At 50.7% G+C, this 24,938-nt stretch overlaps 1 protein-coding gene across 2 annotated transcripts in view; it reads left to right on the forward strand.

The window, feature by feature from the left end:
* The window catches only part of LOC308128278 (ephrin type-A receptor 3), a 26,826-nt gene extending 2,833 nt beyond the window's left edge, over window positions 1-23,993 (forward strand). The window contains exons 3-15 of one of the 2 annotated variants that reach the window (XM_080493976.1): window positions 1,830-2,445; window positions 4,641-4,796; window positions 7,798-8,103; window positions 10,741-10,924; window positions 11,148-11,260; window positions 12,904-13,017; window positions 14,850-14,930; window positions 15,002-15,094; window positions 15,344-15,465; window positions 19,913-20,022; window positions 20,550-20,709; window positions 22,661-22,797; window positions 22,873-23,993. In XM_080493976.1, the coding sequence (XP_080350102.1) occupies window positions 1,830-2,445; window positions 4,641-4,796; window positions 7,798-8,103; window positions 10,741-10,924; window positions 11,148-11,260; window positions 12,904-13,017; window positions 14,850-14,930; window positions 15,002-15,094; window positions 15,344-15,465; window positions 19,913-20,022; window positions 20,550-20,709; window positions 22,661-22,797; window positions 22,873-23,173 (2,493 nt within the window). In that variant the 3' untranslated portion in view covers window positions 23,174-23,993. Of the gene's footprint in view, window positions 1-1,829; window positions 2,446-4,640; window positions 4,797-7,797; window positions 8,104-10,740; window positions 10,925-11,147; window positions 11,261-12,903; window positions 13,018-14,849; window positions 14,931-15,001; window positions 15,095-15,343; window positions 15,466-19,912; window positions 20,023-20,305; window positions 20,423-20,549; window positions 20,710-22,660; window positions 22,798-22,872 lie in introns of those variants that run through there. The other variant, XM_080493977.1, reaches the window with a different exon arrangement.
* Window positions 23,994-24,938: the final 945 nt, after the last annotated feature.

Here is a 24,938-nt window from a genome sequence, read left to right on the forward strand (position 1 = left end):
AGCTCTTGCTGATGCTGATCATGATAACGAGGACAATCATTCACAAGGACATTATTTCACAGTTGCTTACGATCTCAGCACTGCCCCTGTTGACGACCTGCGGTACTGCAGCATCAGCCAGTCCCTGATCCCTCATCATGTGATCAGAACAGAGCCAACACACACTCCTCTGATTGTGTCCACATGGGTCTCATGGAGGCCGCCTTCAGTCGGATTGGGTGTGTAGTTGTGTACTGGGTTGTGTATTGTGTAGTTGTATCTTGGGTTGTGTAGTTGTGTATTTGGTCGTGTAGTTGTGTATTGGGTTATGTATTAAGTCGTTGTGTATTGGTTGTGTAGTTGTGTATTGGGTTGTGTAGTTGTGTATTGGGTTGTGTAGTTGTGTATTGGGTTGTGTATTGTGTCGTGTATTTGGTTGTGTAGTTGTGTAATTGTGTATTGGGTTGTGTATTGTGTCGTTGTGTATTGGGTTGTGTATTGGGTTGTGTATTGTGTCGTTGTGTATTGGGTTGTGTATCGGGTTGTGTATTGTGTCGTATCGGGTTGTGTATTGTGTCGTTGTGTATTGGGTTGTGTATTGGGTTGTGTATTGTGTCGTTGTGTATTGGGTTGTGTATTGTGTAGTTGTGTATTGTGTCGTTGTGTATTGTGTCGTTGTGTATTGGGTTGTGTATTGTGTCGTATCGGGTTGTGTATTGGGTTGTGTATTGTGTCGTTGTGTATTGGGTTGTGTATTGGGTTGTGTATTGGGTTGTGTATTGTGTTGTTGTGTATTGGGTTGTGTATTGTGTAGTTGTGTATTGTGTCGTTGTGTATTGTGTCGTTGTGTATTGGGTTGTGTATTGGGTTGTGTATTGTGTCGTTGTGTATTGTGTCGTTGTGTATTGGGTTGTGTATTGTGTCGTATTGGGTTGTGTATTGTGTAGTTGTGTATTGTATCGTATCGGGTTGTGTTTTGTATCGTTGTGTATTGGGTTGTGTATTGTGTAGTTGTGTATTGTATCGTTGTGTATTGTGTCGTATTGGGTTGTGTATTGTGTAGTTGTGTATTGTGTCGTTGTGTATTGTGTCGTTGTGTATTGTGTCGTATCGGGTTGTGTATTGTGTCGTTGTGTATTGTGTCGTTGTGTATTGTGTCGTATCGGGTTGTGTATTGTGTCGTTGTGTATTGTGTCGTTGTGTATTGTATCATTGTGTATTGTGTCGTTGTGTATTGTGTCGTATCGGGTTGTGTATTGTGTCGTTGTGTATTGTGTCGTATCGGGTTGTGTATTGTGTCGTTGTGTATTGTGTCGTTGTGTATTGTGTCGTATCGGGTTGTGTATTGTGTCGTTGTGTATTGTGTCGTATCGGGTTGTGTATTGTGTCGTTGTGTATTGTGTCGTTGTGTATTGTGTCGTATCGGGTTGTGTATTGTGTCGTTGTGTATTGTGTCGTTGTGTATTGTGTCGTATCGGGTTGTGTATTGTGTCGTTGTGTATTGTGTCGTTGTGTATTGTGTCGTATCGGGTTGTGTATTGTGTCGTTGTGTATTGTGTCGTTGTGTATTGTGTCGTATCGGGTTGTGTATTGTGTCGTTGTGTATTGTGTCGTTGTGTATTGTGTCGTTGTGTATTGTGTCGTTGTGTATTGTGTTGTTGGTTATTGTGTCGTATCGGGTTGTGTATTGTGTCGTTGTGTATTGTGTCGTTGTGTATTGTATCATTGTGTATTGTGTCGTTGTGTATTGTGTCGTTGTGTATTGTGTCGTATCGGGTTGTGTATTGTGTCGTTGTGTATTGTGTATTGGTTGTGTTGTTCTGAAGTACTTTCCTCTGGTTTCCTTGCAGTGGACGGAGGTTGCGCTGCCAGTCGGCCCTCCTGGTCTGGTGCCGGTGCTCCAGGCCTGTGGGCGGAGCCTGAGGCGGAGCCTGCTGAGTCAGTGGGTGGAGCGTGGCGACGCCCACCACCTGCTGCTGGACGTGCTCATCGCCCAGGAGGAGGAGCCGTCGGAGCAGCTGACGCCTCTCCAGCTCCACCTCATCGACTCCGACGCTCCGGTGACGAGTTTCCGGGCCGGGGGGCCGGTCCTGTATCTGAACGCCTCCTCGCCGTTCCCCGGTTCAGCCCCCCCCCAGCTGTCCGGCTACCTGAGCCGCCGGGCGGGGCTGAGCCTGGGCCCGGTCCGGCGCCGCGGCTTCCAGCTGGCGCTCTCCTTCTCAGGAACCTGCGTCCTGCTGACCTCCATCAGGATCTACTACCGCCGGTGTCCGGACCTCCTGCTCAACCAGGTCTCCTTCGCTGGAACCGGGGCGGGGGCGGGGCCTCAGGCGGGGGCCTGCGTCCAGGGGGCTATGGAGCTGGCCCCGCCCCTGAGACGCTGCACTGAGGAGGGGGTCTGGGGGCCACAGCAGGGGGGCTGCACCTGTGGACCTGGGCATCAAACTGTCAACCACACCTGCCAAGGTACAGAGACCAGTGCACTTCTTAATGCTGCCTTTGACAGTGCAGACAGGTGGAGCGCAGGTGGAGACAATCTGAGCTCCACCTTCATCAGGACATGTCCAAAGAAAGTCTTGTCATGTAGAAGCTAGAAGTAGAAAGGGCCAGACGATGGTTCTTCGCTGAGGTTCTCAGCAAACACAGTACTACTGCTGGTACTTGGTTTAGTGTGGTGGACAGACGGAGACAGACCGTCCCTCACCTCAGGACGTCCTGAACTCTTCTCAGATGCGTCTTGGAATGATGTCCCTCCTATTGCACCATCAAATGAGCGTCAGTGGGTGGAGCTCAGGCCTTACGACTGGAACCCCTGAGCCTCCACCCAAAGATGTTCTGTCTAATCTGGCAGATGTTCTCCTGTTAGACTGAGCAGAACTAACCCACATTGTTCTCCAGCTCAGACCCACAACATGCAGCCTCCACCCTCTCCACCCAAAGTCTTTACGCATGTTTTACACTGTCCAGCTCCAGAGGTACTACACAGAGTACACAGAGTACACAGCTCTCTCCACACACTGTTTGTCCTAAAACTCTTCTAAAAAAGAGTCATCTGGATGCTTTGGTTCTGAGGGTGGAGCACATTACACCACCACACTGTGTGTGTGTGTGTTCAGCTGACGGTGGTGACGTGACGCTCCTCCAGTCTTTTGCTGATGCGACAGTTTTCAGGAGCAGGATTGTGGTTTTGTGTCCATCGTTCACTTCCTGTCTGGACTTTCACTTCCTGTTTCCTGCGACGTTCCTCCTCCTCTTCCCTCTGGACTTTCCATGTGTCAACAGGAACCACTGTCAGGTTTCTTCTAGAAACAGAACCTCACATTGTCACCACAGTGAGGCGCTGCTCGTTCTGCTCTCAATAGAATCACTGGAACCTCGTTAGAATCAGTAGAACCTCGATAGAATCAGTAGAACCTCGTTAGAATCAGTAGAACCTCGATAGAATCAGTAGAACCTCGTTAGAATCAGTAGAACCTCGATAGAATCACTGGAACCTCGTTAGAATCAGTAGAACCTCGATAGAATCACTGGAACCTCGTTAGAATCAGTAGAACGGAGCCAGGCTTCAGGGTGAGTCAGTCTATCTGTGTTTCATCGTTTTGTTAATTTGTTCACTAAAAACTCACCGACGATGGAGGACAGAAGATTATTGATCAAACCTTCTTCATCTTCATGGTCTGACTCCCTGGGTGGAGCTCTGGGTGGAGCTCTGGGTGGAGCTCTGGGTGGAGCTCTGGGTGGGGCTCTGGGCGGAGCTCTGGGTGGGGCTCTGGGTGGGGCTCTGGGTGGGGCTCTGGGTGGAGCTCTGGGTGGAGCTCTGGGTGGGGCTCGGGGGGAAGTTTTGGGTGGAGCTCTGGGCGGAGCTCTGGGTGGAGCTCTGGGTGGAGCTCTGGGTGGGGCTCTGGGTGGAGCTCTGAGTGGGGCTCTGGGTGGAGCTCTGAGTGGAGCTCTGAGTGGGGCTCTGGGTGGAGCTCTGGGTGGAGCTCTGGGTGGGGCTCTGGGTGGGGCTCTGGGTGGAGCTCTGGGTGGAGCTCTGGGTGGGGCTCTGGGCGGAGCTCTGGGTGGAGCTCTGAGTGGAGCTCTGGGCGGAGCTCTGAGTGGGGCTCTGGGTGGGGCTCTGGGTGGGGCTCTGGGTGGAGCTCTGTGCGGAGCTCTGGGTGGAGCTCGGGGGGAAGTTTTGGGTGGAGCTCTGGGCAGAGCTCTGGGTGGAGCTCTGGGTGGAGCTCTGGGTGGGGCTCTGGGTGGAGCTCTGAGTGGGGCTCTGGGTGGGGCTCTGGGTGGAGCTCTGGGCGGAGCTCTGAGTGGGGCTCTGGGTGGGGCTCTGGGTGGGGCTCTGGGTGGGGCTCTGGGTGGAGCTCTGGGCGGAGCTCTGAGTGGGGCTCTGGGTGGGGCTCTGGGTGGAGCTCTGTGCGGAGCTCTGGGTGGAGCTCTGGGCGGAGCTCTGAGTGGGGCTCTGGGTGGGGCTCTGGGTGGAGCTCGGGGGGAAGTTTTGGGTGGAGCTCTGGGTGGAGCTCTGGGTGGAGCTCTGAGTGGGGCTCTGGGTGGGGCTCTGGGTGGAGCTCGGGGGGAAGTTTTGGGTGGAGCTCTGGACTCACTTTGATGTGGCGTGACGTGAAGTGACTGTACGACTTTTGACTCCACCCCTCCTTGTGATGTTGCAGCCTGCAGGGTGGGGTTCCACCGGGCGGTGGGGGGGCCGGGGGGCTGCCGGGCCTGCCCCCCCAACAGCAGGACCCTGGGAGAGGGGGCCACCAGCTGTGAGTGTTCTCCGGGTTTCAAACGTCTGCCGGGCGACCCCGAACATCTGGGCTGCACCAGTAAGCACACATCCAGCCTGTGGCACCCCCCACTGGTCACACTCTGTAACTGCACTGCAGGAGCAAAGAGGAAGAGCTGAAGTTCAACAGCAGAAAGTCACATCACATGAAAACCCTAGAAGAACCGAAATCACAGAGCTGTTCAACTTAAAAAGCACCTTCAACAACAACAACAACAACAACAACAACAACAACAACAACAACAACAACAACAACAACAACAACAACAACAACAACAACAACAACAACAACAACAATAATAATAATAATAAGCTCATCATTACACAACATAAAAATAAATAATGACTAAAACTATTTAGATCATGAATATGGCCGTATTAAAAAGTGTAAATCTCTTCAGCGGTGCTTCATGTACGCTGTGAATCTTTTCCATATTTTCCAGCTAAATGCCCCCATGAGGGGCAGATAGGGGCAAGAAGTCAAATCCAAAGCCTGACCGGTGTGATGCAGACCTCAGGTCCCCCCAGTCCTTTTGGTCCCCGTCGTTGTGTCTGTCCACAAGGCAGCATGGAAATGACTCAACACAATTCAGTACACCTGCCAGGCCTATTGGTGGCGCTGGCACTGCCACAGAAATACAAGTAAAACACAGAAGAAGACAATTCATATAAAAGTCCTCGTACTGGAGGAATTAGGTGACCTTATTGAAGCAACGAGCATCAGCAGCTTCAGCAGCGCCACCTGGAGCATATAGTCCGCCATGTTGTTGTTGTTCAGTGACGTCTCAGAGAGGGAGGCGGGGTTATAAGTTATAGGTCGAGAGGCGGGGCCATGACATCATTGGGAGGGTCGTGGGGTTAAAGGTCGAGAGGCGGGGCCATGACATCATCGAGAGGGTCGTGGGGTTTTAGGTCGAGAGGCGGGGCCATGACATCATCGGGAGGGTCGTGGGGTTAAAGGTTCTAGAGGCGGGGCCATGACATCCTCGAGAGGGTCGTGGGGTTAAAGGTCGAGAGGCGGGGCCATGACATCATGGAGAGGGTCGTGTGGTTAAAGGTTCGAGAGGCGGGGCCATGACATCATCGAGAGGGTCGTGGGGTTAAAGGTCGAGAGGCGGGGCCATGACATCATCGGGAGGGTCGTGTGGTTAAAGGTTCGAGAGGCGGGGCCATGACATCATCGAGAGGGTCGTGGGGTTAAAGGTCGAGAGGCGGGGCCATGACATCATCGAGAGGGTCGTGGGGTTAAAGGTCGAGAGGCGGGGCCATGACATCATCGGGAGGGTCGTGGGGTTAAAGGTTCGAGAGGCGGGGCCATGACATCATCGAGAGGGTCGTGGGGTTAAAGGTCGAGAGGCGGGGCCATGACATCATCGGGAGGGTCGTGGGGTTAAAGGTTCTAGAGGCGGGGCCATGACATCATCGGGAGGGTCGTGGGGTTAAAGGTCGAGAGGCGGGGCCATGACATCATCGAGAGGGTCGTGGGGTTAAAGGTCGAGAGGCGGGGCCATGACATCATCGGGAGGGTCGTGGGGTTAAAGGTCGAGAGGCGGGGCCATGACATCATCGGGAGGGTCGTGGGGTTAAAGGTCGAGAGGCGGGGCCATGACATCATCGGGAGGGTCGTGGGGTTAAAGGTCGAGAGGCGGGGCCATGACTAGAGTCATATGGAGCTTTTCCACGAGTACCTACTCGCCTCTACTCGCCTCTACTCGCCTCTACTCCACTCATCGTTGTTTTCCATTACAATATAGTACCACATCGAAGTGGGTGGAGTCATCAGAGCGTTTCCCCGTCGTGAAGAAGTAATCCCCCGATAGAATCTGTCTCTCCTGCTGGGAGGGCGGAGCTACAACTCTGCACTGGACATCAGCTCCAATTATCAATAATACAGACTGTGGATCGTTACGATGGTGCTTCACTGTCCGGTGTTTTGGTTTCAATGGTGCCCCTGTTAACTGGTGACTTCCGTTCTGTTGTGAATGAACGGTGTTGTGGTGGTGGGGATGATCGGTGTTGTGGATGATTGGTGTTGTGGTGGTGGGGATGATCGGTGTTGTGGATGATCGGTGTTGTGGATGATCGGTGTTGTGGTGGTGGGGATGATCGGTGTTGTGGTGGAGATGAACTGTGTTGTGGTGGAGATGAACGGTGTTGTGGTGGAGATGAACTGTGTTGTGGTGGTGGGGATGAACTGTGTTGTGGTGGAGATGAACGGTGTTGTGGTGGAGATGAACGGTGTTGTGGTGGAGATGAACGGTGTTGTGGATGAACGGTGTTGTGGTGGAGATGAACGGTGTTGTGGTGGAGATGAACGGTGTTGTGGTGGAGATGAACGGTGTTGTGATGGGGATGAACGGTGTTGTGGTGGAGATGAACGGTGTTGTGGTGGAGATGAACGGTGTTGTGGTAGGGATGAACGGTGTTGTGGTGGAGATGAACGGTGTTGTGGTGGAGATGAACGGTGTTGTGGTGGGGATGAACGGTGTTGTGGTGGAGATGAACGGTGTTATGGTGGAGATGAACGGTGTTGTGGTGGAGATGAACGGTGTTGTGGTGGAGATGAACGGTGTTGTGGTGGAGATGAACGGTGTTGTGGATGAACGGTGTTGTGGTGGAGATGAACGGTGTTGTGGTGGAGATGAACGGTGTTGTGGTGGAGATGAACGGTGTTGTGGATGAACGGTGTTGTGGTGGAGATGAACGGTGTTGTGGTGGAGATGAACGGTGTTGTGGTGGAGATGAACGGTGTTGTGGTGGGGATGAACGGTGTTGTGGTGGAGATGAACGGTGTTGTGGATGAACGGTGTTGTGGTGGAGATGAACGGTGTTGTGGATGAACGGTGTTGTGGTGGAGATGAACGGTGTTGTGGTGGAGATGAACGGTGTTGTGATGTGGGCGGAGCCTCAGAGTGACACAGATCAGATCTCAACATGGTTCCAGATGTTTCCACATTGTGATTGTGTTCAGTTGCTTTTATTGTTTGTCTCTTTGTGTCAATGTCCGGTTGCCCGATTGCCTCATTCTCTCGTTGCCTCAGAGCCACCCTCCGCCCCCGTCAACGTTGCCGCCCGGCACCACAATGCCTCAGTGCTGCAGCTGAGCTGGGACCCCCCCCTGGACCTGGGGGGGCGGGACGACCTGACGTACCGGCTGACGTGTGAGGAGGAGACGGGGGGGAGGTGGGTGGCGTGCGGGGGAGGGGCGGTGTTCCTGCCAGGCAACACGTCGGCCATCGTCCTGGGTCTGGACCCCCAGAGGGACTACCGGCTGTCAGTGCAGAGCTGGAGCCGCATGGCCGACCTGCAGGGGGCGCCACAGTCTGCCAGCGCCACCATCCACCGCTGTAAGGACACAAGCGCTGCTCCTGGTTACTAATCGTTATGACACACGTTTCATCTGAAGACTGAATCTGAACCGTCAGAGACTCACCGAGCTGCTTCAGCTGACTGATTCCTGCTTCCTCCATGTTTCATATCCTGCTTCCTCCATGTTTCATATCCTGTTTCCTCCATGTTTCATATCCTGCTTCCTCCATGTTTCATATCCTGTTTCCTCCATGTTTCATATCCTGCTTCCTCCATGTTTCATATCCTGTTTCCTCCATGTTTCATATCCTGCTTCCTCCATGTTTCATATCCTGTTTCCTCCATGTTTCATATCCTGCTTCCTCCATGTTTCATATCCTGTTTCCTCCATGTTTCATATCCTGTTTCCTCCATGTTTCATATCCTGTTTCCTCCATGTTTCATATCCTGTTTCCTCCATGTTTCATATCCTGTTTCCTCCATGTTTCATATCCTGTTTCCTCCATGTTTCATATCCTGTTTCCTCCATGTTTCACTCTGCTTCCTCCATGTTTCATATCCTGCTTCCTCCATGTTTCATATCCTCCTTCCTCCATGTTTCATATCCTCCTTCCTCCATGTTTCATATCCTGCTTCCTCCATGTTTCATACCCTGCTTCCTCCATGTTTCATATCCTCCTTCCTCCATGTTTCATATCCTCCTTCCTCCATGTTTCATATCCTGCTTCCTCCATGTTTCATACCCTGCTTCCTCCATGTTTCATATCCTGTTTCCTCCATGTTTCACCCTGCTTCCTCCATGTTTCATATCCTGTTTCCTCCATGTTTCACCCTGCTTCCTCCATGTTTCATATCCTGTTTCCTCCATGTTTCACCCTGCTTCCTCCATGTTTCATATCCTGTTTCCTCCATGTTTCACTCTGCTTCCTCCATGTTTCATATCCTGTTTCCTCCATGTTTCACTCTGCTTCCTCCATGTTTCATATCCTGCTTCCTCCATGTTTCATACCCTCCTTCCTCCATGTTTCATACCCTGCTTCCTCCATGTTTCACTCTGCTTCCTCCATGTTTCATATCCTGTTTCCTCCATGTTTCACTCTGCTTCCTCCATGTTTCATATCCTGCTTCCTCCATGTTTCATACCCTCCTTCCTCCATGTTTCATACCCTGCTTCCTCCATGTTTCACTCTGCTTCCTCCATGTTTCATACCCTGCTTCCTCCATGTTTCACTCTGCTTCCTCCATGTTTCATATCCTGCTTCCTCCATGTTTTACTCTGCTTTCTTCAGAGATTCAAACCTGCAGCAGAACAGCGTCAGCGTTTCTCACCATTTCTTTTTTCTTTAATCTGAAGCTCCAGTTTGAAGCTCTAGTTTGAAGCTCCAGTTTGAAGCTCCAGTTTGAAGCTCTAGTTTGAAGCTCCAGTTTGAAGCTTCAGTTTGAAGCTCCAGTTTGAAGCTCCAGTTTGAAGCTGCAGTTTGAAGCTCCAGTTTGAAGCTCCAGTTTGAAGCTTCAGTTTGAAGCTCCAGTTTGAAGCTCCAGTTTGAAGCTCCAGTTTGAAGCTCTAGTTTGAAGCTGCAGTTTGAAGCTCCAGTTTGAAGCTGCAGTTTGAAGCTTCAGTTTGAAGCTCCAGTTTGAAGCTGCAGTTTGAAGCTGCAGTTTGAAGCTGCAGTTTGAAGCTCCAGTTTGAAGCTGCAGTTTGAAGCTGCAGTTTGAAGCTGCAGTTTGAAGCTGCAGTTTGAAGCTTCAGTTTGAAGCTGCAGTTTGAAGCTGCAGTTTGAAGCTGCAGTTTGAAGCTCCAGTTTGAAGCTGCAGTTTGAAGCTGCAGTTTGAAGCTGCAGTTTGAAGCTGCAGTTTGAAGCTGCAGTTTGAAGCTGCAGTTTGAAGCTCCAGTTTGAAGCTGCAGTTTGAAGCTCCAGTTTGAAGCTCCAGTTTGAAGCTCCAGTTTGAAGCTCCAGTTTGAAGCTGCAGTTTGAAGCTCCAGTTTGAAGCTTCAGTTTGAAGCTCCAGTTTGAAGCTCCAGTTTGAAGCTGCAGTTTGAAGCTGCAGTTTGAAGCTCCAGTTTGAAGCTCCAGTTTGAAGCTCCAGTTTGAAGCTCTAGTTTGAAGCTCCAGTTTGAAGCTCCAGTTTGAAGCTCCAGTTTGAAGCTGCAGTTTGAAGCTCCAGTTTGAAGCTTCAGTTTGAAGCTCCAGTTTGAAGCTGCAGTTTGAAGCTCCAGTTTGAAGCTCTAGTTTGAAGCTGCAGTTTGAAGCTCCAGTTTGAAGCTCCAGTTTGAAGCTCCAGTTTGAAGCTTCAGTTTGAAGCTCCAGTTTGAAGCTCCAGTTTGAAGCTCCAGTTTGAAGCTCTAGTTTGAAGCTGCAGTTTGAAGCTCCAGTTTGAAGCTGCAGTTTGAAGCTTCAGTTTGAAGCTCCAGTTTGAAGCTGCAGTTTGAAGCTGCAGTTTGAAGCTGCAGTTTGAAGCTGCAGTTTGAAGCTCCAGTTTGAAGCTCCAGTTTGAAGCTGCAGTTTGAAGCTGCAGTTTGAAGCTGCAGTTTGAAGCTGCAGTTTGAAGCTCCAGTTTGAAGCTGCAGTTTGAAGCTGCAGTTTGAAGCTGCAGTTTGAAGCTCCAGTTTGAAGCTCCAGTTTGAAGCTCCAGTTTGAAGCTGCAGTTTGAAGCTGTATCTCTGCGTCCTGCAGGGCAGCTGAGTCCAGCAGTGACTCCCGTCGCCTCCAGAGCTCCTCAGGACGTCGCCGTTGCTCCTTTCAGCTTCAGCCGCTCGCTGCTCTTCCTCACCGTCGGCTCAATGCTGGGGAGTCTGCTGCTCGTCTTCATCATCCTCGCCGCCGTGATGGCGCTGCGACACAACTACAGCAAACTGAGGTGAGAGTCTGGCTTCAGTCAGCTGGTCCTGCTCCGTCCAATCAGAAGCTTCAGAGAGATTTTATACTAGTTTCATATCCACATGATCTCATGAGTCTAAACTCACTTCAGGTTTTACATCCACATGTTTCTGTCTTCTCCTCCAGAGGCCACGGTCTGCTGACGGCTGCAGGTTGTTTATCTTCTCGTATCCTGACAATGAAGCCTCATGTTGTTTTCACAGGTCGGACCAGGAAATAGAGCTTCTACCAATAACTGCTGGAGCGACGTACCGGCGACCGGCGACACAGGAGGAAGAGGAGGAGGAAGAGGAGGCTGCACCTCCTCACTCCATCGGTGAGTCTCTTCAACCTGCCGATCAAACTCATGTTTATGTTTCCATCGAGTCGCTTCTCAAGATGAAATGATCAAGAGAAGTCAGATTCTGCAGTGTCGTCAGGAGGAAGTGAGGTTTTGCAGTGTAATCAGAGTGAAGTGAGGTTCTACAGTGAAATCAGAGGGAAGTGAGGTTCTGCAGTGAAATCAGAGGGAAGTGAGGTTCTGCAGTGTAGTCAGGAGGAAGTGAGGTTCTGCAGTGTAATCAGAGTGAAGTGAGGTTCTACAGTGTAATCAGAGAGAAGTGAGGTTCTGCAGTGTTGTCAGGAGGAAGTGAGGTTCTGCAGTGTAATCAGAGTGAAGTGAGGTTCTACAGTGTAATCAGAAGGAAGTAAAGTTCTGCAGTGTTGTAAGGAGAAAGTGAGGTTCTACAGTGTAATCAGAGGGAAGTGAGGTTCTGCAGTGTCGTCAGGAGGAAGTGAGGTTCTACAGTGTAATCAGAGTGAAGTGAGGTTCTACAGTGTAATCAGAGGGAAGTGAGGTTCTGCAGTGTCGTCAGGAGGAAGTGAGGTTCTACAGTGTAATCAGAGTGAAGTGAGGTTCTACAGTGTGATCAGAGGGAAGTGAGGTTCTGCAGTGTAGTCAGGAGGAAGTGAGGTTCTGCAGTGTAATCAGAGGAAAGTGGGGTTCTGCAGTGTAGTCAGGAGGAAGTGAGGTTCTACAATGTGTCAGAGTGAAGTGAGGTTCTACAGTGTAATCAGAAGGAAGTAAAGTTCTGCAGTGTTGTAAGGAGAAAGTGAGGTTCTACAGTGTTTTCAGAGAGAAGTGAGGTTCTGCAGTGTTGTCAGGAGGAAGTGAGGTTCTGCAGTGTCATCAGGAGGAAGTGAGGTTCTATAGTGTAATCAGAGTGAAGTGAGGTTCTGTAGTGTTGTCAGGAGGAAGTAAGATTCTGCAGTGTAATCAGAAGGAAGTAAGGTTCTGCAGTGTCGTCAGGAGGAAGTGAGGTTCTATAGTGTAATCAGAGTGAAGTGAGGTTCTGTAGTGTTGTCAGGAGAAAGTGAGGTTCTGCAGTGTCATCAGGAGGAAGTGAGGTTCTATAGTGTAATCAGAGTGAAGTGAGGTTCTGTAGTGTTGTCAGGAGGAAGTAAGATTCTGCAGTGTAATCAGAAGGAAGTAAGGCTCTGCAGTGTCGTCAGGAGGAAGTGAGGTTCTATAGTGTAATCAGAGTGAAGTGAGGTTCTGTAGTGTTGTCAGGAGGAAGTAAGATTCTGCAGTGTAATCAAAAGGAAGTAAGGTTCTGCAGTGTCGTCAGGAGGAAGTGAGGTTCTACAGTGTAATCAGAAGGAAGTGAGGTTCTGCAGTGTAGTCAGGAGAAAGTAAAGTTCTGCTGTGTGGTCAGGAGGAAGTAAGATTCTGCTGTGTATTCGGGGGAAGTAAGGTTCCAGCTCAATCACATCCACTCTCAATCTGAGGTGAAACATCCGGTCTGCGGTCCAGAACCCAGATGCTTCATCAGGACGACACAGTGTGAAGCTCAAAGACCAGACCAAGGTTCCGGGCTGTTTCCATTCAGACTCTGGGACTTGAACCCGTCCAGGGTGTTTTTGGACCTGCAGGGTTCTCTCCATCCTGGTGAACCAGGTGTGTCTGCTCTGGTCCTGCAGACCCAGAGGAGGCGGTCCGGCTGCTGGGGGGGCTCGGCTCCAGGATCCTGGACAGTCTGAAGGATGTCCTGGTCCAGAGGAACCAGCTGACTCTGGGGAAGGAGCTTGGCCAAGGTCTCCATAACACATCACAACCAGACTTCACTCCACATCACAACCAGACTTCTCTCAGACAAACGTTCTTTTGTGAGCTCCATGCGGCTCGTCTGACCGGTTTACAGAAAAGCCGGTTTGCTTTGTTTTCCGCTGCAGGACTTGGTTCCGCTGCAGGACTTGGTTCCAGTTTCCGGAACTAAAAACAATAAGAAGCTTCATGACTGCAGGTTCAGTCAGCTGCTAGAAACTCCAAATGAAACCCAGCTTCTTTTCTTCTTCATCTCTTTATCAACCTGGAGGGTTACACTTAATTATCTTCTACATTCCTGATAAACCAAACTCAGTCCAACTGTCAAACCGGCGCCGGGCGGCAGGTGTGAGGGTTCTGGGTGTGAGGGTTCTGGGTGTGAGGGTTCTGGGTGTGAGGGTTCTGGGTGTGAGGGTTCTGGGTGTGAGGGCGCTGGGTGTGAGGGTTCTGGGTGTGAGGGTTCTGGGTGTGAGGGTTCTGGGTGTGAGGGTTCTGGGTGTGAGGGTTCTGGGTGTGAGGGCGCTGGGTGTGAGGGTTCTGGGTGTGAGGGTTCTGGGTGTGAGGGTTCTGGGTGTGAGGGTTCTGGGTGTGAGGGTTCTGGGTGTGAGGGTTCTGGGTGTGAGGGCGCTGGGTGTGAGGGTTCTGGGTGTGAGGGTTCTGGGTGTGAGGGTCTGAGGGGAAAAGCTCAAGTTTCAACCACATCCAGTCCATCATCCAGTCCATCCAGTCCATCCAGTCCATCCAGTCCATCATCCAGTCCATCCAGTCCATCCAGTCCATCCAGTCCATCCAGTCCATCATCCAGTCCATCCAGTCCATCATCCAGTCCATCCAGTCCATCCAGTCCATCCAGTCCATCATCCAGTCCATCCAGTCCATCATCCAGTCCATCCAGTCCATCCAGTCCATCCAGTCCATCCAGTCCATCATCCAGTCCATCCAGTCCATCATCCAGTCCATCCAGTCCATCCAGTCCATCCAGTCCATCATCCAGTCCATCATCCAGTCCATCCAGTCCATCCAGTCCATCCAGTCCATCATCCAGTCCATCCAGTCCATCATCCAGTCCATCCAGTCCATCCAGTCCATCCAGTCCATCCAGTCCATCCAGTCCATCCAGTCCATCCAGTCCATCATCCAGTCCATCCAGTCCATCCAGTCGTCAGAAGACGAGCAGAAGAACGTTCAGATCTAAAACTTCACATCATGTGAATCCAAACATCTGAAACAGAGAGCAGCTGTATGCTAACGGCTATATGTTAACAGCTGTAAGCTAACTGCTGTATGCTAACGGCTATATGTTAACAGCTGTAGGCTAACTGCTGTAGGCTAACGGCTATATGTTAACAGCTGTAAGCTAACTGCTGTAGGCTAACGGCTATATGTTAACAGCTGTAAGCTAACTGCTGTAGGCTAACGGCTATATGTTAACAGCTGTAAGCTAACTGCTGTAGGCTAACGGCTATACGCCAACAGCTGTAGGCTAACGGCTATACGTTAACAGCTGTAAGCTAACTGCTGTAGGCTATACGCCAACAGCTGTAGGCTAACGACTATTCGTTAACAGCTGTAAGCTAACTGCTGTAGGCTAACGGCTATACGCCAACAGCTGTAGGCTAACGGCTATACGTTAACAGCTGTAAGCTAACTGCTGTAGGCTAACGGCTATACGCCAACAGCTGTAGGCTAACGGCTATACGCCAACAGCTGTAGGCTAACGGCTATACGTTAACAGATGTAAGCTAACTGTTGTAGGCTAACGGCTATACACTAATGGTTGTACGCTAATGGCTGTAGGCTAACGGTGCGCGTCGTCTCTCAGGTGAGTTCGGCTCCGTGTTGGAAGGCGTCTTCTCGCCGGAGGAGGCGGTGGACATCCGGGTGGCGGTGAAGACCATGAGAGGTTTGTGCCGACGCCCTCGGCTTCATCTCGGCTCCTCTTCCTCGCTGGTAATGGTTGACGTTCTCCTCTAGTCGGGATCCACAGCCTGGAGGACCTGCAGGACTTCCTGAAGGAGGCGGAGCTCATGAAGAACTTCCACCATGAGAACGTGGTCAGACTGCTGGGTGAGCCGACGGCTGATTGGTTCTTTAGATCAGACGTGTCTGCAGCTGACGCTTCATCAGGAACACGGATTCTTTAGATTTACTGAAGCTTTGAGAGAAACTTTGATTCTTGTTACGACAGAGAAGTTTGAGTTTAGAGTCACTTAGCAGAGCGACGTCAACCCGTTAGCTTCCTCTCTGACACCTCGCTGCTGGACGTGTGTGTGTGTGTGTGTGTGTGTGTGTGTGTGTGTGTGTGTGTGTGTGTAGGAGTGGCTTTAGAGCGAGAGCAGGAACATCCTCTACCAGTCCCTCTGGTCATCCTGCCCTACATGAAACATGGAGACCTGCGTCGCTTCCTCATCGCGACACGCTACGGCGACATTCCTATGGTGAGACTTTAGCCATGGTTCCACCGCCCCGGCACGGCACGGTCTGGTAAGGTACAGTATGGTATGGTATGCTATGGTACAGTACGGTATTTTATGCTATGGCATGGTATGATATGGTACGGGTTTTTGTGTGTTTCCACTAACAAAAGTTGTGGATAGTACCGAAAGTACTCTGGCAAAGTAGCTAGCACAAGATAGCAGGATGGTGGTGGGGCAGGATGGTGGTAGGGCAGGATGGTGGTAGGGCAGGATGTTAGTGGGGCAGGATGGTGGTTGGGCAGGATGGTGGTAGGGCAGGATGTTAGTGGGGCAGGATGGTGGTAGGGCAGGATGTTAGTGGGCCAGGATGGTGGTAGGGCAGGATGGCGGTAAGGCAGGATGGTGTTGGGGCAGGATGGTGGTGGGGCAGGATGTTAGTGGGGCAGGATGATAGTGGGGCAGGATGGCGGTAGGGCAGGATGGTGTTGGGGCAGGATGGTGGTGGGGCAGGATGTTAGTGGGGCAGGATGATGGTGGGGCAGGATGGCGGTAGGGCAGGATGGTGGTGGGGCAGGATGTTAGTGGGGCAGGATGATGGTGAGGCAGGATGGTAGAGGGGCAGGATGGTGGTAGGGCAGGATGGCGGTAGTGCAGGATGGTGGTAGGGCAGGATGGTGGTGGGGCAGGATGGCGGTAGGGCAGGATGGTGGTGGGGAGGGATGACAGTGGGCCAGGATGGTGGTGGGGTAGGATGGTGGTGGGGCAGGATGGTGGTGGGGCAGGATGACAGTGGGCCAGGATGGTGGTGGGGTAGGATGGTGGTGGGGCAGGATGGTAGAGGGGCAGGATAGTAGACTGGCAGGATGGTAGAGGGGCTACTTACAGCAAAACGCAGCAGGAGACAAGACTTTCCAACTCCAGAGTCTCCGATCAGCAGCAGCTTGAACAGGTAGTCACTGAAACGGACAAGCAGAACGGGAACCATCAGAACCATCAGAACCATCAGAACCATCAGAACCATCAGAACCATCAGAACCTGTCTGGTTCTTTCTGCAGCTCATTCTTCTCATATATTTCTCTCATGCCTAAATGATGAGTGTTTTTCCAGCACCCATATATTTGTGGATTTAATACTATTAAGACAATATCAGGCTGTTTGTCTTCACTGGTGGTTCATGAGATGACGGTTCACAATGTTTTTGGACGTGACGTCATCATGTTATGGGACAGAAGTGAAACTGAAGACAAAACGTCAAGCTGCACCGAGCCATGTGGTCTCTAAAGAACCTAAAGCCACGGTCCTACAGATGGTTGTGCCGGGATGGAACGGGATGAAACGGGACGGGACTGTACGGTACCAAATGAAATGGGACGGGACAGTAAGGGATGGGACAAAACGGGACGGGACTGTATGGGACAAGACAGGACGGGACGGGATGGGATTGGATGGGGCGGGGCGGGACGGGACAGGACGGGATGGGACGGGGCGGGATGGGGCGGGACGGTACGGTACGGTACGGTATGGTACGGTACGGGACAGTACTGTATGGTACATTACGGTACGGGATGAAATGAGACAGGACAAAACGGGACGGGGCAGGCCATGGCGGGAAAGGACGAAACGGGACGGGATGAAACGGGACGGGATGAAACGGGACGGGACGGAATGGTAGGAGACGGGACAGTACGGAACGCCCCGCGGGACGGGATGGGATGTGACGTGACAGGACGGGACTTAACATACCATACCATACCATATAGTACCATACCATACCATACAATACCATATAGTACCATACCATACCATACCATACATACAGTACCATGCGGTACCATACCATACCATACCATATAGTACCATATCATACCATACCATACAATACCATACCATACCATATAGTACCATACCATACCATATCATATAGTACCATACCATACCATATCATATAGTACCATACCATATGGTACCATACCATATGGTACCATACAATACCATGACCATATCATATCCATACCATTACCATACATACCATAACCAATACACATACCAATACCATACCATACAATACCATACTCATACCATACAATAGACCATATATGTACCATACCATATTGGTACCATACCATACCATATAGTACCATACCATACCATATACTACCATACCATACCATACCATACACCTAAGTACCAACCATAGACCATACCATATAGGTACCATAACCATAAGTACCATACAGTACCATACCATAACCATATAGTACCATACCAATAGTACAACATACCATACCAAGTACCATACCTATATGTACCATACCATACCATACCATACCATACCATATAGTACCATACCATACCATACCATACCATACCATATAGTACCTTACCATACCATATAGTACCATACCATATAGTACCATACCATATAGTACCATACCATACCACCAGAGTTTTCTATTTCATTTTGCCTTTTTGTTTTCAAGATTAAAGAAAAAGGACTGTTTTCCTCCTCCTCCCTTCCATCGTGCTCTTGAGCAGAGGAAAGCTCTTTTTCTGTTTCTACATACAGAAAGTTTGAAGGTCGGGTTTAGAGTTTAATCTGCTTATATCATTTATAATTTCAGATAATCTGTGCTTCTTAGTATTTGATATTTGTTGCCTAATCCTGAGATTGATGTGTGTCTCCTGGGATTTGAACCATTCCATGTCCTCCCTGCTCTGGCTCCATATCTGCCACGTCTCAAACGCCTGGGATTTGAACCATTCCATGTCCTCCCTGCTCTGGCTCCATATCTGCCACGTCTCAAACGAGAGGCTGGACTTCTTCACTAAACATCGAGGATTGTCCAACTGAAGTACTGAACGAGGAGTCGCATACTGTACTGTAAAGTACACAGATGTGTTAAAGGTGACACATGCTTCACTCCAGTACTTTTTTCACAGTAGTACAGAAATCATCCAGTAATCTATTGGAACCAGGTATTCTGTCTAACTGCAGGATTAACCAGTCTCCAAGAATCTACTAAATTATTTGGTTGAGTAAATCCAGTTGTGATGTCTTCAGAGCTGGGTGTCTGTCCAACCATGAGACAGGAGCTCCTCCTATAATAACACCTTCAGTCCTGTGAGACATTTTCTTTTCTGTTACAATAAAGATTTGTTTAGTTTTCTCCATCAGAACCCGACACAGTAAGACCTCATTCACATGGTTCCATTCTAAAACCACCACAACCCAGTGTCCATTTAAGTCCCCCTACCAGGAAACGTGTGGGACAGGATCATCCAGCAGAATGTGAAGAACAAACCGGATCTCCGCCTTGTCCTGCTGCAGACCAGTGAGACTGTTGGAGGACATAAGAGTCAACCCTTCATCTTTACAAGACAAAAAGACTGCTTAGCACTTTACCTTGTCTCTGAGCGTCTTTGCTTTAAAGAGAAAAGAGAAAACAGGAGGGACCATTGGTCCTTATCGATCCAGAACGCTCATGTAGACCATGAGAACCCAGCTGCTGGAGTCTGGCTGGGAATCAGTCCGGTTCCTCTCTGCGGTTGTCAGTCATGTCCAAACCTTCTCTGGTTTGCAGCTTCCCTTCCTCCGAGCCTCCTGGACCAGAGGACAAAGTTTGGCCTGCGACTTGCGTCCTTTCATTTTTTCCAAACATCATCGCTGTCCAGTCTCATGTCGAACTGGATGATGATCTGCCTCAGAGCGCCGTGAGACGCAGCAGCGGTTTCCTTCCAGTCGAGGCGGTGGACTGTATCCAGGGATTGTCTCAGGCGGTCCACGGACAGCGGGACCATATCCAGGGATTGTCTCAGGCGGTCCACGGACAGCGGGACCATATCCAGGGATTGTCTCAGGTGGTCCACGGACAGCGGGACCATATCCAGGGATTGTCTCAGGCGGTCCACGGACAGCGGGACCATATCCAGGGATTGTCTCAGGCGGTCCACGGACAGCGGGACCATATCCAGGGATTGTCTCAGGCGGTCCACGGACAGCGGGACCATATCCAGGGATCGTCTCAGGTGGTCCACGGAAAGTGGGACCGTATTTTGACAGTCACCATAATAACAATCCAACTTGGTGGTTTTATTTTGACAGTCACCATAATAACAATCCAACTTGGTAGTTTTATTTTGACAGTCACCGTAATAACAATCGAACTTGGAAGTTTTATTTTGACAGTCACCGTAATAACAATCCAACTTGGTAGTTTTATTTTGACAGTCACCATAATAACAATCCAACTTGGTAGTTTTATTTTGACAGTCACCGTAATAACAATCGAACTTGGAAGTTTTATTTTGACAGTCACCGTAATAACAATCCAACTTGGTAGTTTTATTTTGACAGTCACTATAATAACAATCCAACTTGGTAGTTTTATTTTGACAGTCACCATAATAACAATCCAACTTGGTAGTTTTATTTTGACAGTCACTGTATAATAACAACCCCCCCTCCAGTTTGTCCCCCACCAGAGTCTCCTGCGCTTCATGATGGACATCGCAGCAGGGATGAACTACCTGAGCTCCCAGGGCTTCCTGCACCGAGACCTGGCTGCACGCAACTGCATGTGAGTGTGTGTGTGTGTGTGTGTGTGTGTGTGTGTGTGTGTGTGTGTGTGTGTGTGTGTGAGTGTGTGTGTGTGTGTGTGAGTGTGTGTGTGTGTGTGTGTGTGTGTGTGTGTGTGTGTGTGTGTGTGTGTGTGTGTGAATGTGTGTGTGTGTGTGTGAGTGTGTGTGTGTGTGAGTGTGTGTGAGTGTTTGTGTGCGTGAGAGTGTGTGTGTGTGTGTGTGTGTGAGTGTGTGTGAGTGTGTGTGTGTGTGTGTGTGAGTGTGTGTGTGTGTGTGTTGCAGGCTGGGTGAGGACCTCCGGGTGTGTGTGTGTGTGTGTGTGTGTTGCAGGCTGGGTGACGACCTCCGGGTGTGTGTGTGTGTGTGTGTGTGTGTGTTGCAGGCTGGGTGACGACCTCCGGGTGTGTGTGTGTGTGTGTGTGTGTGTGTTGCAGGCTGGGTGACGACCTCCGGGTGTGTGTGTATGTGTGTGTGTTGCAGGCTGGGTGACGACCTCCGGGTGTGTGTGTGTGTGTGTGTGTTGCAGGCTGGGTGACGACCTCCGGGTGTGTGTGGCAGACTTCGGGCTCTCCAAGCAGACCTTCAACAGAAACTACTACCGTCAGAAAGTTTCCATCAGGCTGCCGATCAAGTGGATGTCGATGGAGAGTCTGTCTGAGTCTCTGTACACCTGCAAGAGCGACGTGGTCAGTGTGTGTGTGTGTGTGTGTGTGTGTGTGTGTGTGTGTGTGTGTGTGTGTGTGTGTGTGTGTGTGTGTGTGTGTGTGTGTGTGTGTGTGTGTGTGTGTGCAGTTACTAGAACTGCTGGATTGATTGAAGAAGAGTAAAAATAAACAGAAAAACAGAAACTAGTAAATCTTCTACTTGTTTATTTGTTTATTGATTTAACTTATTGATTATTACTATCATCCTCCTCGCCCACCTGATGGTCCCAGACCAGGTCCTGTACCCCCAGACCAGGTCATGTTCACACCAGCCCTGTTAGATCCGGACCAGAGTCCACTTCAGGAAGAAAGAACCAGGTTCTAGTTCTGGTCCAGGACCAGATTCAGCACCAGTTCTTTGTCTTTCCACCACCAAAGCTCCGGCCAACCAGGAGCTGAACCCGGAGGGGGGCCAGAGGGGGGCCAGAGGGGGCCCAGATGGGAGCCAGATGGGAGCCAGAGGGGGGCCAGAGGGGGGCCAGAGGGGAGCCAGAGGGGGGCCAGAGGGGGCCCAGATGGGAGCCAGATGGGAGCCAGAGGGGGGCCAGAGGGGGGCCAGAGGGGAGCCAGAGGGAGCGAGATGGGGGCCAGAGGGGGGCCAGAGGGGAGCCAGAGGGAGCCAGAGGGGGCCAGAGGGGAGCCAGAGGCGGGCCAGAGGGGAGCCAGAGGGGAGCCAGAGGGAGCCAGAGGGAGCCAGAAGGGAGCCAGAGGGGAGCTCTCCATTTTCTTCACCTTTATAGTGTATTGTTCTCTGCACACGTCTGTGTGGTTTCATTACAAACTCGAGCAACAGCGCCCTCCAGTGGCCCGGCAGACTAACTACATCGTTGTCTCTGTTTCCGCTGCTGCAGTGGAAACTCTTTCCTTTTTGTACTGGATTAGGTGTTGTCTCATGAAACGTTGTCATGGAAACGGGGCCTAAAGCAAGACGGATGTGAAAAACCAGCAATAGAGCGACAAAGAGACTCAAGACTCGACTTGATGGAGCGGCCCGGACCAAACCACTGTTACGGTCCATCTCCGGGTTAGGGTTAGGGTTGCCGGCGCTACGTTGGTGGAACCAGTGACGTGATGACGTGGTTCTACGGGCTCCCTGACCATGGAAACACAGCCGCTTCTTGGGAGCTGCTCATTAAGAACTGAACTAGAACCTGAACTAGAACCTGGTTCTTTGGGTGGAAAAGCCCTATGCGGGGAAGTGATCCACTTCCATTCCCTCCACCCTCCGTCTGTTAGCCCTGTTAGCTCTGTTAGCTTTGTTAGCCCTGTTAGCTCTTTTAGTTTTGTTAGCCCTGTTAGCCCTGTTAGCCCTGTTAGTTCTATTTGCTTTATTAGCTCTGTTACTTTTGTTAGCTTTATTAGCACTATTAGCTCTGTTAGCCCTGTTAGCCATATTAGCTTTATTAGCTCCGTAAGCTCTTTTAGCTCTATTAGCTCTGTTAACCCTGTTAGCTTTGTTAGCCCTATTAGCTCTGTTAGCTTTGTTAGCGCTGTTAGCTCTATTAGCCCTGTTAGCTTTGTTAGCCCTGTTAGCTCTGCTGTCTCTGTTAGCTCTGTTCGCTCACTACCCAGAATGCACTGCGTCCTGTCGCTCCGTCTGCTGGAAGTTCACCTGCTAATGGACCAAGACCCAGGTCTTCAAGTGGACCATAGTTCACCTTTTTGATCCACATTAGAGTCCAAGGAGCTTCACACCATAAGTGGACTCTGGTCCGGATCAAACTGGGCTGGTGTGTACGGTCTCAAGAGTCCTGGACCACTAGAGTCCCTCAGACCAATCCTCATGTTGACCATGTCAAAGTGGCTTTGGTCTCAGTGGTCTTTGGGGGTCACAGTGTGTCTGGTCTGGTCTCAGTGGTCTTTGGGGGTCACAGTGTGTCTGGTCTGGTCTCATTGGTCTTTGGGGGTCACAGTGTGTCTGGTCTGGTCTCAGTGGTCTTTCGGGGTCACCATGTGGGAGATTGTGTCCAGAGGAAGGACCCCGTACCCTGGGGTCCACAACCATGAGCTGCTGGACCTGCTGCAGTCCGGGTACCGACTGAAACCCCCTGAGGACTGCGACCCCAAGTTGTGAGCAGCTTCTGATTCACATCCTGGATACTAGGACTCTGAACCCCCTTCTGACCCCTGACCTCTGACCGGCAGGTACCAGGTGATGAGGAGCTGCTGGGACCAGGACCCGGTCCGCAGGCCCGGCTTCAGGGAGCTGCACCAGACTCTGGGAGCTCTCCTGGACCAGCTGCCGGTCCTGGAGGCCCACACGGAGGCCAGTTACATCAACCAGGGCCTGCAGGCCGCCGTCGCTCTCCAGGACTCACAGGCCCCCTCCGAGGCCAGGGGGGGCAACGAGTATCTGCTATGCCCCGTGGCTGGGGCAGCTAACCCCGAGGGGGGGTACCTGAGGTCCGGCACCGGGTCTGTATTCCTGGAGGGGTCCGGACCCTGAAGAGGACCTGTGTGTGTTGAACCAAGACAGTCTGGAGTTTCACTGGGAGTCAGACTTTAACCTCCAGCGCCACCCGGTGGATCAGAATATATTCACGAGCTCTGCAGCAATCCTTTATCTGGGATCCATCTGTTCTGACTGGACTAGCTAACAAGCTATCATGTGCTACATAAAGAAGCTAACATGCTAATGTGTGCTACATAAAGAAGCTAACATGCTAATGTGTCCTACATAAAGAAGCTAACATGCTAATGTGTGCTACATAAAGAAGCTAACATGCTAATGTCTGCTTTGTGGACCAGCTAATTTTTGTTCAAACCTTCAAAATGTATATTTGATCAATATTTAAAGGGACCAGAGGCCATGATTGGTCCAGAGGCCATGATTGGACCAGAGGCTGAGGCCATGATTGGTCCAGAGGCTGAGGCCATGATTGGACCAGAGGCCATGATTGGTCCAGAGGCCATGATTGGACCAGAGGCCATGATTGGACCAGAGGCCATGATTGGACCAGAGGCCATGATTGGTCCAGAGGCCATGATTGGTCCAGAGGCCATGATTGGACCAGAGGCCATGATTGGTCCAGAGGCCATGATTGGACCAGAGGCTGAGGCGCCAGAGTCCAGACTGCAGGTCCCGATCAAGGCTGCTTGCGGCTTTAATTATTGGTTAGATTCAGGTCCAGTTCTCCTGACAGAACAAACATCAGACTTAAATCCACATGTTGCACTTTTTATCACGTTTTAAATGAAAAATGTTAAAATATAATTTTTTTTGCTTTGAGTAAATTTTCTGTGACAAATAAATTTTTTATGTTTTCAAAGAACCTGAAGTGATTTCTTCTTTGGCTCTGTGCCCAACATGTGGCCCAGGGGCCAGAGCCCAGAACCTGGGGGCCAGAACCTAGAACCCAGGCCCAGAACTCAGAACCCAGGCCCAGAACCCGGGACCAGAACCTGAGGGCTAGAACCCAGAACCCAGGCCCAGAACTCAGAACCCAGAACCCAGGCCCAGAACCCGGGGCCAGAAGCAGGCCTGCAGAGGCTCTGGTCCCGGCCAGGACTTCAGGGTGAAGAGCTCCGTCATCATGGACGTGGAGAAAGGGTTAGAGAATAAAGAATGAAGAGTTTTTGTAAATAAACAAGTTTTTATTCACGGATATAAACATCAACAGCTGAAATGTTGTTCATCTTTATTATGTGTTGATATAACATGATTACAAACTGGTCTCACTGGGTCAACTGGACCTGGATGGAGGGATGGAGGGATGGGGGGATGGAGGGATGGGGGGATGGAGGATAATGGAGTGATGGAGGGATGGAGGGATGGGGATGGAGGGATGGAGGGATGGAGGGATGGAGGGATGGGGGGATGGGGGGATGGAGGGATGGAGGGATGGGGGATGGGGGGATGGAGGGATGGAGGGATGGGGGGATGGAGGGATGGAGGGATGGGGGGATGGGGGGATGGAGGGATGGAGGGATGGAGGGATGGGGGGATGGAGGATGGAGGATAATGGAGTGATGGAGGATGGGTGGAGGAATGACGATGATGATGGGTGGAGAGATGATGATGATGATGATGATGATGATGATGATGATGATGATGATGATGATGATGATGATGAATTGAAGGAAGATGGATGAATGATGGATGAGTGGATGGAATCAAATTTGTGTTGTTTGCAGAACTTTTAAAACTACAAACAATAAACTACGAATCCCAGGAGCGCAATGCTTCCTCTGATGTTCTGATTGGTTCATAG

This window comes from Lipophrys pholis (genome assembly GCF_963383615.2).
Source record: "Lipophrys pholis genome assembly, contig: SCAFFOLD_34, whole genome shotgun sequence".
NCBI lineage: Eukaryota > Metazoa > Chordata > Actinopteri > Blenniiformes > Blenniidae > Lipophrys > Lipophrys pholis.